At 45.5% G+C, this 15443-nt stretch overlaps 1 protein-coding gene across 11 annotated transcripts in view; it reads right to left on the bottom strand.

Annotated features, from left to right (window-relative positions):
* The window catches only part of Ubr4 (ubiquitin protein ligase E3 component n-recognin 4), a 111978-nt gene that overhangs the window by 86214 nt on the left and 10321 nt on the right, over nt 1–15443 (bottom strand). For 10 of the 11 annotated variants that reach the window (XM_075944673.1, XM_075944674.1, XM_075944679.1 and 7 more), the window contains exons 4-17: nt 15197–15326; nt 14951–15090; nt 14063–14165; nt 13788–13929; nt 13521–13645; nt 9923–10047; nt 9290–9349; nt 9018–9208; nt 7058–7157; nt 6789–6926; nt 6129–6246; nt 5027–5214; nt 3768–3927; nt 3604–3689 (exon numbers count right to left, since the gene is read on the bottom strand). In XM_075944673.1, the coding sequence (XP_075800788.1) occupies nt 3604–3689; nt 3768–3927; nt 5027–5214; nt 6129–6246; nt 6789–6926; nt 7058–7157; nt 9018–9208; nt 9290–9349; nt 9923–10047; nt 13521–13645; nt 13788–13929; nt 14063–14165; nt 14951–15090; nt 15197–15326 (1806 nt within the window). The remainder of the gene's footprint in view (nt 1–3603; nt 3690–3767; nt 3928–5026; nt 5215–6128; nt 6247–6788; nt 6927–7057; nt 7158–9017; nt 9209–9289; nt 9350–9922; nt 10048–13520; nt 13646–13787; nt 13930–14062; nt 14166–14950; nt 15091–15196; nt 15327–15443) is intronic. The other variant, XM_075944675.1, reaches the window with a different exon arrangement.

Below are 15443 nucleotides of genomic sequence, written 5' to 3'. Positions count from 1 at the left end.
TGTGTGTTACTCAATAGGGCCATCTGTTGGGAGGCCCTGCTGGTCATCAGTTACAGTCTGCCATGGCCTGGAGGCTCTCCCAGAATTTGCAACATGGAGGACCCATCCCCAGCAAGACTTCTTGCTTTCTACCTGCCCTTATTTGGAGAAGATCTCTAGGCCTGGAGGCCTGACCTTATCTGAAAGCTGTCCCTAAGCCTGGCCTGACTTATAGCTAGTGTGACCCTTGGCAAAGTTCCCTGATAGAGCACCCCGACCTTCCCTTCCACAAGTAACTAGGACTTGTACTAAGGACTTTATGATAGAAGCATGCTGTTTAATGCAAATTAGGTGATGCCCACCATTGTCCCCTGCCTTTATATCCCGCTCTCATTCTGGAACAGAATGGAGCTGGAACACTGTCTTCCCAGAGAGTTATCTCAGTGGACTCACAAGCCATTCAGCCCTGCTCACTCCTTCTACTCCCTTCCCTTTGGTGGACCAGAAGCCCATGATCCCTGAGAAAGAAGAACTACAGCTGTCCTTGCTTCCAGCTGAGTACTGTTCCCAAGGAACTAAGGGCGCACACAATGAGCAGGTGCCATCGGAACACAACCCAGATGGCTCATTTGCCATACGGCTGTGAAAGGCACAAATCATGCTAGAAGAAATTACTTTTTCTTTTTTTCCCTTTTTTCTGTTTTTTCGAGACACAGTTTCACTGTGTAACTCTGGCTATCCTGGAAATTACTCTGTAAACCAAGTTAGGCTTGAACTCAGAGATCCACCTGCCTCTGCCTCCTGAGTACTGGGATTAAAATGTATGAACCACTACCATCTGACAACTAGAAGAAATTTCTGACAAACTAAATTCTATCTTTCAGGATCCCTAATAACACAACTCCTTGGAATTCAGCATCAATCCAACGCCATGGATCTCAAGGGCTGTTTCAAGTACCAGGCAGTTACTCCAGGCCAAGCACTGCACTAACAGCAATGCATACACTTCCTAGTGAACTGACAGCCTCCAAACAGACAGGGATGAAAAGAGGTTGGGAATTCCCTGTGTCATGATGTCACAAGTCTGCACACACACATTAGCAGTTCCCTCTCAAATGCTGAGGGCAACATCACTACAAGAGGCCTAGGGACTCCAGTCCAGAGAAAAGTATTTCGTCTCTGTTCTCTAGACGAGTTAGGTAAAACAAGGTTATGAACACTGAAGCTTCCCTAAACAAACTCCAACTGGGGGAAAGAGCTGAGCACTGTGCAGGACCAGCTTCAGACAGTATAGGAAGTTGCCACAGAGGCCACACTCTTAATAACTCACTCAACTCTCATTTCCTTCCTGCCAAAATATTTCCCTTAACAATAGGCAGGTATTAACACATTTCATAACCATCTTCTTAAACTATAGAAGAAAACTTTAGAGATTCTGCTAACAGTTTGGGATTCTGAAAATTTAACTTTTTCCAATAGCTTGCAAGATTTATCCCTTTGGGAAAAATTGACAAGCCCCTAAAATATATCTGCTGAAATCACTTTTGTTTGAATTTTTTGAGATTAAAGTTTCATTATGTTGCCAGGGATAGCCTTGGATTTGCAATCCTCTTGCCTCAGCCTTCTGAGCAATAGGCACTGAAATAATTAACAGTAAAAGAAAAACTTTCAGAATAGTTTCCGGTCAAATGTGGAGATCACTGAATAAAGGCACTGGGAAGGGTATCCAAAAGAAATGATCCTTTTGTCTGTGGTGCTAGAATCAAAGTCAGGGCCTGCATGACCAGGCACATGCTGTACCACTGAGCTGCACCGCTGAGCTGTACCACTGACCCAGGATGCACTCTTTAGAGAAAAGTTATTCCCAGGAATCCACAGGATGACCCCAGCTAAGACCCTAAGCAATAGTAGAGAAGGTGTCCGACCTGGCTTTGCCCTGTAGTCAGACTGATGACTATGTTAAACATCACCATAGAACCTTCATCCAGCAACTGATGGGAACAGGGGCAAAGACCCACAGTGGAGCACCAGGCTGAGCTCCCAAAGTTCAGTCGAAGAGTGGGAGGAGTGATATGAGCAAAGAGGTCAAGACCATGATGGGGACACCCACTGAAACAGCTTACCTGGACTAATGGGAGCTTACCAACTCTGGCTGGACAGGGAAGAAACCAGTATAGGACCAAACTAGACCTTCTGAACATAGGTGACAGTTGTATGGCTGGGGCAGACTGCGGGGGCCACCGGCAGTGGCCCCAAGATTTATCCCTACTGCTTGTACTAGTTTTTTTTTTTTTTTGGAACCCCTTCTCTTTGGATGGATACCTTGTTCAGTCTAGTTATAGTAAGAGGGCCTTGATCCTTCCTCAAAGCAATGTGCCTTACCCTCTCTGAGGAGTACATGGGCGGGGGGGGGGGGGGGTGGTGGCGGGGGAGGGAAGGTGGAGGGAATGGGAGGAAGGGGGGAGTGGGATTGGTATGTAAAATTTAAAGGGATAGCTTGTTTTCTTTTCCTGTTTTTTTTGGGGGGAGGGGTGTTTTGTTATCTGTAATTTTGGAGCCTCTCCTGGAGCTAGCTCTTGTAGAACGAGCTGGCCTTGAACTCACAGAGATTCGCCTGCCACTGCCTCCCAGTACTGAGATTAAATGCATGCGCCACCACTGCCCAGCTTTTTTTTTTTTTGCTGTTTTTTAATTAAAAATTTCCACCTCCTCCCCTCCTCCCATTTCCCTCCCCCTCCCCCCACCCCCCCTCCAGCTTTTCTGTTAAAAAATAAAATAAAAAATCAAGACAGCTAAGTTATTATTAAAATATGATATTGCCGAATGTGAGAAAAGGATGTGCAACCGCACGATCTGACTCCTTGTGTGGGAGTGAGAACTGCAGGTCCCGTGCAGTGTGGCCTGATGTGCTGACTCTCACAGTGACAGCCCCAAGAGACCCACACTCCTCCACCCACAACAGGGAACATGATAAGAAAGATCACAGCAACACTTGGGATGCAGTAAGCCTGGACACAAATCAAACGGACTTCAGTGGAAACAGATGCGTCAAGCGGTACAGCGTAAACCTGATAGGTAGCACACAGCATGTAAATAAGGGCTACAGCAATCCTCACTGTAATGTGAAACTAAAGAAATGAGGAACTTGAGACTTAGGGTTCAAACCACCACCCATTTCAGTAGGGAGGGAATCATGCAGTTACATGTTCGTGAAAGTCTTGAACTCAGTTTGGGTGAAAGGTTTGTAAGGGAGAGCAAACATGTTTCCTGTGACCTGATGGCCGCTTTAAAGTGCCTTTGACTTTATATTCCCCATCAGCCCGGTGAGCATCTGCCACTCTTACTTTGTAAACAACTTTTGGTGAGTTCTGTCTATTGGTCTACTATGAGAAGTACTGGGAGCTTGTTCAGTTGTTTGCTTCCTTTCTTTAAACTTCATGACATGGGGAAAGGAATATCTTTTTCTTCCAGAGATCCTAACCACTGCACAGGGGCACACAGAACACCCAAGCAAAACTCTGCCCAGCAGAGAGTAAGAACAAAGCACCCTTCAATGATGAGAGCCACCATGTCACAGTGAAGGTGTGAGGCGTTCCCGCCTAGGCAGCCACAGTAGACACCAACCTGCAAGTTCGGGGACTGTAGGTCAGAAGTTACCAGGGAGTGGTTGAAGTGATAGAGAGCAGCAGCAAAGTCCTCATCTGATGACCCTTAGGACAAAGGGATACAGTTACTCAGGAACTTGGAGCCATAAGTGCCCTACAACAACACCCAGCCTCTCCACTGACCCTTGAGTCCATCTTTGTCCACCTCCTTTATGATGCTTGCCAGGGTGGCCATATGGTGCTCTGAAAGAGACACACTCAGATAGTTCCGGATGAAATTGTTCCGAGAGTTCAGCATGGAAGATGTGATAAAGTTCAGAATGTTGGAAGCCAGACCTAAGAACTAAAAGGAACAGAAAACAATTCGGTTCAGGGTCATGTGGTACAAACTTCAATCAACCTTAAAGTCAAGCTAGTATTTATACAAGCCCAGAAACCCCCATGCCAAAAATGAAGACTATCACTTAATTCTTACAATAGAACTATATTCACAATGAAAACCACCTGCACAGAATGGTCACCCACTTGATGGAGACCTCAGAAAACACCTGTTTTCTGAGCTAACCCACTAGTTCCCCTTTGTCCTCCAGAGCCCACCCCTGTCCAACTCAAGACATTACCAATAACATACTGGAGAATGAGCCCTACATACATCAACAATTATTACACTCCCCTTTCTCTATTATTACACTGATTTGTCATTATTATAAAGACTAATCATGGGCTGGAGAGATGGCTCAGAGGTTGAGAGCATTGCCTGCTCTTCCAAAGGTCCTAAGTTCAATTCCCAGCAACCACATGGTGGCTCACAACCATCTGTAATGAGGTCTGGTGCCCTCTTCTGGTCTGCAGGCATACACACAGACAGACTATTGTATACATAATAAATAAATATTTTTTAAAAAGACTAATCATTAAACGATTACATAAATGTTTTATGCTCATAACCTTGAAATAGGAAGGTATTTAAGGCTACGTGAAAGAATTGCAAATGACCCATTTACTGATAAATTATCAGGATAAAGGCTGAAACACAAAAAGATAATCAATATTGGCTGGATCAATAAGTAAGCATTTATGATGCAGCAAACCTATGCTACAGGCTTTGAAACCACCTTCACAATGCCCTTCGGGATGGATGCAAATCACCCCCCAACACATTCAGATTCTGGCCCAGAACCATTAAGAGGAAAAAGTAAGCTTCAAATCAACCTCTATCTAAGCCAAAAAAAGAAGACTGTATTAATAACCATCAGTACTGGAAGCAAGCTCTTTAGTGATACATAATTACTCCCTCAAAGTCCTGTACAGGGGAAGATCTAGGTACCAAAATTATCCAACTTAGAACCGCTTTAACTCAGACGGTCCACTTCTCAGCTCAACCACTCGACTGAAGTAATCTCCCCTCCTCCCACGGCCCGAACCTCAGAATCTACTCTTACCAACTCAGGATCTTTGCGACTGGCCAAGATGTTGCCCTTCTCACCGGAGGCCTGTTTACTGGGGCTTTTAACCCGAGGAGAGCTTTCCAGGGGAGGGGGCGGTGGAGGGGGTGGAGGTGCAGTTTTTTCTTTACTGGGAGAGATGGTCTCCTCAAACCACTGCCCCAAAATGGGCTCGCTGTCATCATCTGAAAAGAGAAAAGTCACAAAAATAACCATCTCTGTATGTGTGAACCTGTTTTTTAAAAGTGCTCAAGCCAAAAGACCCCACAGCATGCTGATGCCAAGGATGGGGACTGCTCCTGTCAATCTTTCAAGACGACTAAGTGGATAGTGTTTCCATCTTATTATACTTTAGTTATGGTGTAGTGAAACTGATTTATTTTTTAAGGAGTCCAACAACAGAAGAGAAACCATTTCCTCTTATCTACCTGCCTGAAAAGAAGCCAAACATTTACAAGAGCAATCAAGTCTCACCAGCTGCATGCCCAAGATGCTAAGAATCACACCCCTTGGTGTGCCATACTGTCCCACAAACTTGACCATGAAAGGGAAGTGGAGAATTATCTTCTCTACTAAGTCTTCAGTTCTGACCTATTCATCCCTAAGCTACAAACCCTCGGTAAAACCAAATCCCTGCCACATGGCCCTTTGTCCTGCACAGGGAGAGCAGAAATCCCAGCATGGGCCAACAAAGGAGGAAACATGAGCAACTGAGATGTATTTTGATTCTGGCAGAAACGAAAAGCTGCATGGGCTTAGCTGAAAGCAAGATTTATCATTTAGTATAATACACTCAACTTATTATTTTTGAAAAAGGTCTCAAGTAGCCCAGGCAGGCCTCTAATTCACTAAAGCAGTCAATAATGACCTTGAACATATACCGTTCTTCCTGCCTTCCTAGTGCTGGGATAACAGGTAAGTGCACCACACCTGGTTTACCAGGCTGGGACGCTAACCCAATCCATCACATGGTCTAGGCAAGCACTTTCCCAGCACTCCCTGCCCCTCGAGCATGTCATCTCTGAAAACACATAAATGCAAAGGCAACCAGGAAGGGGAGACAGAGAAGCACAGCAACTAGAGGGCTATCTCTGACTACCTTGGCTGCTGTCCTCCTCTGTGCTACTGAAGTCATCCTCATAGTATGTGTTGGAGTCGGTGGAGGCGCTGGCATCACTGCTCATGGAGCCCTTCCTCTGCCGCTGCAGGACACATGCCTAGGGAAACCACAAGGTTGCAGAAAAGATGAATCCAGAAAAGAGCTGAACAATTTCATCTCCTTGACGACCTACAAGCGTCTCCATGTCTCAGTTGCTTTTCAAATCAGGTTTCCCCAAATGCTCCCCACGCAGGACTCTAGCTGCTTTATCTTACATAAGCACTCAACCGGAGACATGGCCAAGGAATGTAAAGGAGCATTCCTGGAGTGTCCACCACGCTTCTGCTCCAGAACTGTCACCACAAGTCACCAAGGGTCAACATAGATCTAACACTGGCATTCAATAACTGCTTCCAAAGCTACAAGGACTATTGTCTTTGTCAAGCTGGGTACAGTGACATGTGCCTGTAATCCACGGAGCCTGAAGCAGGAGGATCACTTGAGTGCAGGAATGCAAGCCCAGAAAGGGAGGCAGGAAGGGAGGAGAGAGGGGTTCTAGGGAGGGTTCCTTTCCAGAACTATCACCACAGTCTGCACTGATAAACACCACGCTCTTGTCAACGTCACTCCAACTTATGAGTGGCTTGATTTTTCACCCACCTTTCTGTATGAAGTTGAAAGTAAAGTCAAGAGCAGGTTAGTCAGCGGGACAGAGTCAATCAGCCGTTGAATCCTTTGTGTGGAGGTGCTTTGGGCCATAATGCTTAGGACTGCAGGGGGACCATCTGTCTCCCAGCCCTGAAGACAACAAAACCAGAGGTGCATTAGTCCTATTACACTGTTAAGAAAGAACCCTCACTGATGGCTCCAGCCAGCATGCCGAGTAAACCTCAAACCAATCTGCAGACTCCAAAGAAGAGCCACCTCACCTTGTGGAGCGCCTCCACCTGCAGGTCCTGAAACAGAGATGTCAGCAGCTTGATGGCATGGTTTGCCAGGATCACTGAGAGCACTCCAAATCCCTGATGCCTATACAAATGAAAACAGAACACAGACCTTAAGATCTTTAGCAATGAAGCACAACCTCAGAAATGGCTGTTATCTTGCCATTCTAGCATCCCAGACCCCTTTAAAGGATCTACAAACCTTTCCACTGAGTACTATACACATAAAAATCACCCTAGCACTGCAGCTCATTAACAAAGTCCTAGCCACCAGCTAAACTCACCACAAACAAAAGAAAAATCTTACTCCTCTCTTTCTCCAATCTGCTTCTAACCCAATAGTCCCTATTTCAATGCACTTATACAACCCAGATGCTCATGCAAAATGTGTGTGTGTACATGCACACACCAATGTGCATAAAGGCCAAACCTTTAATGGTCAACCTTGGATGCTGTTCCTCAGGGCAATACCCAGTAAACCCGAATGATCTTCCCATCTCTACCTCTCCTGTGCTGCAGTTATAAGGTACTCGAGTTCTAGGAACTGAACGCAGGTCCTCATGACTGCACAAGCCTCTAGCTCCTTAGCTCCAGGCCAAACACTTTTTGTGTCACACCAAGTCTGCTGAAGCTAATGCTTAATCTACTTCCACATCGACCTAAACAATTCCTTTCCAAACACAGCACAACTCCTGCTAACCTCTTGCTCAGGCCTCTTTTTTTCACAAGACTTATGACAATCTAAAATGGACTTGCTAGTACCGCTGTTATTTCTCCAGTTAGAGAATAAAATCCAAAATGGGTGTGATGACAGACTCCTATAAAGCCCAGTACTTGGGAGAATAAGCCCAAGAACCAGGAGCTCGAGGTCACCAGTTACACCACAAGTGTGAAGCTGGATGGGCTATCAGAGACCCTGTCTCAGAAGGAAAAAAAGAACAAAGAGGAGCAGAGCAGGAGAGGTAGCTCAGCAAATAAGAGCACTGATTGCTCTTACAAAGGAGCCAGGTTATACCCAGCACCCACATAACTTATGGCTTTTAACTTATATATCATCTGTGGCTCCAGATCAAGGGAATATGAAGCCTTCTTCTGGGCTCCAGGCACAAACACATAGGCAAAACACCCATACAAATACAGAGAGATAGCTCAGCACTAAAGAGCACTTGTTGCTTTTGCAGAAGATCTCCCAGCACTCACACAGTGAATCACAACCATCCATAAGTCCAATTCCACAAGATCTGATGCCTTCTTTTGACTTCTGTGGTTAATAGATATGCATACAGTATGTATATATGTATGCAAGCAAAACATTCACACATATAAAATAAATCTTAAAAGTAATATACACATAAAATAAATTAAAAAGAAAAAAAGGAATTAAAAGAATAAATAAAATCCAGCAATGTCTCAATTGAAGGAACCACCTGAGCAACAGGTAACATTCACTGTTATCGCCTTATCTCCTTCCCAGCAAGTGCCACTTACCTCCCCTCCACCCCCCACCTGCCCAAGACAAGGTCATATGTAGCCCTTGCTGTCCTGGAACTCACACTGTAGAGCAGGTTGGCTTCAAACTCACAGAGGTCAGCCTGCTTCTGTCCCCCACTTCCCAAGTTCTGAAATTAAAGGCATGTGCCACCATCACCACCCAACACATATCTCATCTTTTGATATGAACTTGTTGGAAATTAAATACACACATCATATAATCTTTCTGTCTCTCAAAAATGAGGCAATGGGATCAAAACGAACTAACCTATCTAGATGCTAGAGCAATCTTGAACCCTTGGGACAAGGTGTGCACAGCACGCACAGACCCTGGCTACAATCTACAGCACCAAAGCAAACACACAAGCTCTGATGTGGGGTCAGCAGCTCATGAGCCCTGTGAACTAGGAACAGAGCACAGCATCCAGAACTGGAGCCAGAGGCAGACACATACCCTTTGCCAGGACCCAGTTTGGGGGAGCCTACTCCCTCTTTTGTACGAGAAAGGATGTCTCTGACTCGGAGAGCAGCCAATGGGTCCTTCTCTTTCCCCTTGTCAGCCAGGGCAGTGGGGCTGAGATTCAGTATGAGGAAGAGGCTATTCAGCAGACACCAGGCGCCCAATAGCTGGAAGTTCTGGAAATGCTGGTGAGAAAGGACAAAACCAAACATCAGCGAGGAAAATCACACCTGACAGAAGGTAAGCACAGCACACAAGCCTCTTACCTCACCACCAGCACGGCGGGAGCTGCTGATTGCTTGTCCGATCATGTCGTAGATCTCAAGCTGCCCAGGAACAAACAGACGTACAATCTGAGCAGCTCAGGTCACCATCACAAATCTAAACCTTACAACCTGAGCCAGTTTACTGGAAGAAGTATAACTGTCATCAGGTCACTCGGTGACCTATCACCATCAGTTTCTGACCTCATGGGGAACTACCTGTACCTCTCTCAGTGCACGACACCTTCTTAGGTGTTCCCATATGCCCAGCCCTGCATCAGCCAGCTTCCCATCCCAACTAATTCCTTTTATGTACTTACAGCAAAACCTTGTTTGCTACGTCCTGCCTGAAAATACATCAGCACCCAGTAAACCCAAAACAGTTCACTGAGTAAATGTCAATCTTTCCCAAGGCTTATGGCTGCCACAAACTTACTGTGTTTACAAGACCAACACAACACAGAAAAGGGAGCATTTATTAATGCAAATATGCAGAATACCTTGGCTGAATCCATCTTAGAAACACTGTCCAGGAAAGGAGTGTGGAGACCCTAAGCCTTTTCCTCCATCAAGAAAAGAAGCCACACTCCCACATGTTAACAGTCAAGGTTTCCATGTCACCGACACTTGACTTACACATTTCTGGACAATAGTGGCCGCATCACTTTCATAGTCGTCGTCTTTGGAGCTTGTGGACCCTGTTCGCACTTGCTGGGCACTACCCACATGAAGAATGGCCATGCAGGTGGCTACACTCACGCCTGGAAAAGAACAGGCACAGATTTCAATCTTGGCGAACGGCCTCAAATTCAAGATACAAAGATGGAACACGCTAGCCACAAACAATTCCATTATTCGATTCCTCAAAGAACTCCAAAGGTCGAGTGTAAATGCAGTCCTGCCACATAATCCAGCTGCCATACTCCTAGCTACTCACCCAAATGAGAAAACCCCACACCACACAGGAATCTGCACATGAGCATTTAATGACGCTCTATTTGTAACCACCAACAAATGGAATCAAGCAAGATATCCTTCAAGATGAACAGACAAAGCCAGGCATGGTTGTACATACTTATAACCACAACATGCAAGAGTCTGAGGCTCAAGTCATGCCTGGGTTACAGAGTGAATTCAAGGCCAGCATAGGCGACTTGGCTGCCATGTCTCAAAAAATAAAAAGGTTGCATGTATAAACTCAGAAGTATAACACTTAGGCCTAGCATGAGTGAGGTCATAGATTTAATCCCCAACGTATCTCTCTCTCCCCCTCCCTTCTTCCCTCCCTCTTTCCCTCTCTCTAAATTGGATGCACTACACAGAAAGGCCATGGAAGAACCTTCATGGCCGCTGCTAAGTAAAAGAAGCCAGTGTGAAAAGGCTCCAACCTATACGACACTGATGACACAACATTCTGAAAGGCTAACACTACAGGGACAGTAAGAAGTCCAATGGTTAGTGAAGGGTGGGGAGGAATACAAGATAAAAGGAGCAGCAGAGGGGATATCTGGGGCAGTGACTATTCTGCTTGCTGTGATAACAGTAAAACATGATATTATACATTTATGAAAACCCAGAATCACACCACACAAAAAGAGGCCTACGGAGAGTAGAAGACAGCTCGGTTGGGCCAACACTGGCTATGCAAGAATGAGGACCTGAATAAAGATCCCCAACGCCCATGGAAACCTGGTACACAGTGCATGTCTGTAACCCCAAAACTAGGGAAGATGGAAACAGAAAGATCCTGGGAGTTCACTGGCCTTGTTTATGCAAACAAGGAGTTCTGGGTTTACTGGGAGATGCTATCCCAAAAAATATACAAAAAGATAGAGGAAGACACACTTGATTATTATAATCTCAAGCCCCTAAAGACACAGGCTCAGATACAGGAACATACTCATACAACCCCCAAACACACACACATAGAACTATGGATTAGTTCACATGTGTGGCGATATTCATTTGTGATCTAAAAAATAAGGCTTGCTTGGAAATCAGCCACTAGTTAGCGATAAAGGCCAGGCAGTGGTGGTGCACACCCTTAATCCCAGCACTCGGGAGGCAAAGGCAGATGGATCTCTGTGAGTTCAAGGCTTCGCTGGGCTACACAAGATTGATCTAGTCTGAAAGAGAAACAGAGCCAGGCAATGCTGGCTCATACCTTTAATCCCAGTACTTGGGAGGTGGACAGAGGAAGGGATATGGCTGGGCGGAGAGAAGAATATAAGGTGGGAAGAGACAGGAACTCACTCCAGTTAGTCTGAGCATTCAGTCTGAGGACTTGTACAGACAGGACACCCCATTCAGTCTGAGGATTTTGTAAAGGTAAGAACTAGGGGCTGGCTGCTCTGCTTCTCTGATCTTTCAGCTCTCGGCCCCTAATATCTGACTCTGGTTTTTTCTGTTGTTGTTGTTTGTTTGTTTGTTTGTTTGTTTGTTTGGATTTTTCGGGACAGGGTTTCTCCATAGCTTTTGGTTCCTGTCCTGGAACTAGCTCTTCTAGACCAGGCTGGCCTCGAACTCACAGAGATCCGCCTGCCTCTGCCTCCCGAGTGCTGGGATTAAAGGCGTGCGCCACCACCGCCCGGCCTGACTCTGGGTTTTTATTATTAAGATCGATTAGAATTCGTGCTACACACCTATGTCAGTAGTGGCTTACTGGTGACAACAAATGGGTGGATTATCAGTAGGGTACCATGAGTCTCAAAGGAAGCATGTGAAAACCGTGTAGTGCCTGCTCATTCCAAACACCTTTAAAAGAAAATCTAAGGCCAGGTGTGCCAGTGCACGTTATTTCCAGCACTCGGGAGACACACATACACATAAACAATAAATGAATAAATCTAAATTTTTGAGGGGACAAAAGAAAGATAGGGGACTGGAGAAATGGTTTAATGGTTAAAAGCACTGGCTGCTCCTCCAGAGAACTCAGGTTCAATACCCAGCACCCATGTGTTGCTCATAATTGCCTGTAACTCCAGTTCTAGGAGATCCATGCACCAGATATGAACATGGTGCAGAGAGGAAACCCTGCCTGGGAAAACCAATAAATAAGTAAATAAATAAGTAAGCAGAGAGCAAAAAAGGAAGACACCTGACACTGACTGGCCTCTACAATGTGCTCACCAACAGCAAGTGCACAGGAATGAACACACACTCACACCACCAGCTGTCAGGCTCCACTTCTGAGGGAACCTGATTAACAATAGGAAAGGGGCTGTATGAAAACACAAAGAACACTCTTCATCTACACAGGCACCAGCTTTCCCAAGAAGCCATCCTCAAATCAATCTCACAGCAAGACTCAATCTCTCCTTGATCTGTACCCTTGCATTCTGCTTTATGTTATTCCACTTAGCCCTCTGTTCTCCATTGTTCCTTGTGAGCTGAGTTCCAGCCCTTGAACCCATTTTAAAAAGCCAGGCATAAGTGGGGCATGCTTGTAATCTCAGCACTGAGGAGGTCAACAGGTGGCTCCCAGAGACTTGATGACCAGCCTATTTGGTGAGCTCTCAGTCAGTAAGAGACCCTGTCTCAGATCTCCTGAGTAAATTGGGAGCATGGGAACCTTGGGGGAGGATTGAAGAGGGGAGGGGAGGGGAGAGAAGGGAGGGAAGCAGAGAAAAATGTAGAGCTCAATAAATATCAATTAAAAAAATGTTTAAAGACGGGCGGTGGTGGCGCATGCCTTTAATCCCAGCACTCGGGAGGCAGAGGCAGGCGGACCTCTGTGAGTTCGAGGCCAGCCTGGTCTACAAAGAGAGTTCCAGGACAGGCTCCAAAGCTACAGAGAAACCCTGTCTCAAAAAACAAAAAAACAAAAAAGAAAAATTAAAAAAAAAAAAGTTTAAAAAAAAGAGACCCTGTCTCAAAAAAGAAGGTGGAAATAAATAAATAAATTTAAAAAAAAAAAGAAAGAAAGAAGGTAGACAGCTACTAAAGAACAACACCCAAAGTTGACCTCTGGTCTCCACATGCACTCACACATATGTGCACAGACACACACCTGTACATACACACGTTCACACACACACACAAATTGAGGCCAGCAGTTAAACAGCAGGGTCACTTCAATGCCCGTAACTGTTTCCCTTGGCCTTACATGTGATATTAGATAGTCTCAGAAGTAATGATGCCAAGGAAGGAGAATGGAGTTCTCAGGGTTTTTATGACTTCCTCGAATCAAACCCATGTTTGACTAAAGAAAATTATAGCAGACATAACTTCTTACCCGCGTACAGACAGCTGAGGCTGAGAACTGTCACATCTTGCAGACGTGAAGGATTGAGGGGTTCCAACACAGGTAGAGAAAGGGTATCCAAGGCCATGGTTACATCAATCACTAGTGAGTGAAAACTGGAACACAACAGAAGAGGATCAGCAACAGTCCTAAGACCACTTGCTTCTATAGTCTAATAAAGAAAACCAGCACGGGTAAAGACTAGCCAGCTCTATCCCTTGGGATTATAATGAAGTACAAGGTCAAGGAGCAACTTACCCATTGCGAACAGCAGTGGCATCAGCTACTGTTGCAGGCATGATGAAAAAGGAATTGGCTACCACTGCATCCTGGAACCGATTGATGTAGCGCAGGAAATACGGCAGGTTCAGGCACACTCGAAGCAGCTTCTCTGAGCCACCTGGATTAACAAAAAGACACACTGTCCAATGGGCCTCTGTCTGAAGCCTGGTCCTTCTCCACATGGAAGAAGCACAGGCAAGATGTTTGGGTAAGCATATAGATTAGCTTTCTAAGAGTAGACGGGCTCCTACCAAGCTCTTGAAGGCTAGCCACATTCTGAGCTATGAACACGTTCTTGGTCTTGACAGCAGAGGCTTGATCTGTGGATGGCTGCTCATCATTTTCTCCTTCCACCTGAAGAGAAACACAGGCCCTAGCATCACCACTTGCCTGCTGCCAGGCACCCTGCTGGGTACAACAAGGCAGCTCCTTGGAAATGCTTGGACATTCAGCTACAAGTGAGAAACTGCTGACCCAGGAGAAAATACAAGCGAAGTTGAGACATAAACAGCTCATGAACTGTATGTTTTCACCAGAGTGGGAGCCTTGTGAGGAAATCTGCACATGTTTCTGTGGCATTCACACTGAGGAAAGCACGAAAGAATGACCCACAAACGGTCCAAACCACACAAAGGAAGATGGGAGGCAAATCATTTGGTATGATGTTTTGTATATTCTTCCACCAAAGCCCGTCACTTAACGGTGGGAATATAGTCTAAGAAATGCCTCATTGCATGATTCTGTCATTGGACAAGTACCTGAGTAAACTTACACAAACCAAGATGTCTACAAGGTCACCAGACAATAAAGTTTTATGGCTCTATCATCACCTGTATGCTCCCTTCCTGATCAAAATGGTATACTGTATCTTGTTTTGTTTTCAAGATAGGGTTTCTCTGTGCAGCCCTGGATGTCCTGGAACTTGCTCTGTAGACCAGACTGACCTCAAACTCAGAGAACCCCCTACCTCTGCCTCCCAAGTGCTGGGGTTAAAGGGATATGCCACCACCCACTGGCCTTTTTTTAGGGGGGGGGGGGGGAGAATGGGGCTATATCTTTTAAGTAATATATAATCTTTTCTCAGTTCTATCATCTTAACATATTCCATGAAAATGAGGATATTTGGGTAAAGTACTCACCAGAGCCTGTGGACTAATGGGAGGAGATGGTACGGTTCTAGGGTTAAAAACTGAGGTGAGCTGGTTCAAAAAATTCATCTGTACCTCCTTCTGCCTTAGCTCAGGGCTTACTGGAGACGCCAGCTCTTTCTGATCTTCCACTACAAAATTCAGAAACGAAAAGGGGGGGAAAGATGAGGAGAATGCCAACAGAAGGCAACAGTGGCCACAGAGGGGGTCATGTAAGTAGGGATGTCAGGCACACACCATCTGAAAGCGTCTTCACTGTTTGTGGAAGCTTGGCGGACTTCATCATTGCTGTGAAGGTGATAATTTCCGTTCTGTCTAGTCGGCTACAGCCAGTGCACAGGCCTTTGATCAGCAGAATCAAGTGTTTCTGAAAACAAAACATATCCACATGTCTTTTAGACGATTCTGTACTTTGGGGAGTCTAACTAGTGCGGGGTCTGAGTTAGGTGCACACAAATAATTGCCGTGTGAAGGGCTGGGAATG

Source organism: Microtus pennsylvanicus, chromosome 13 (assembly GCF_037038515.1).
Source record: "Microtus pennsylvanicus isolate mMicPen1 chromosome 13, mMicPen1.hap1, whole genome shotgun sequence".
Classification (NCBI taxonomy): Eukaryota; Metazoa; Chordata; class Mammalia; order Rodentia; family Cricetidae; genus Microtus; species Microtus pennsylvanicus.
This window is presented reverse-complemented; position numbering and strand designations above follow the sequence as displayed.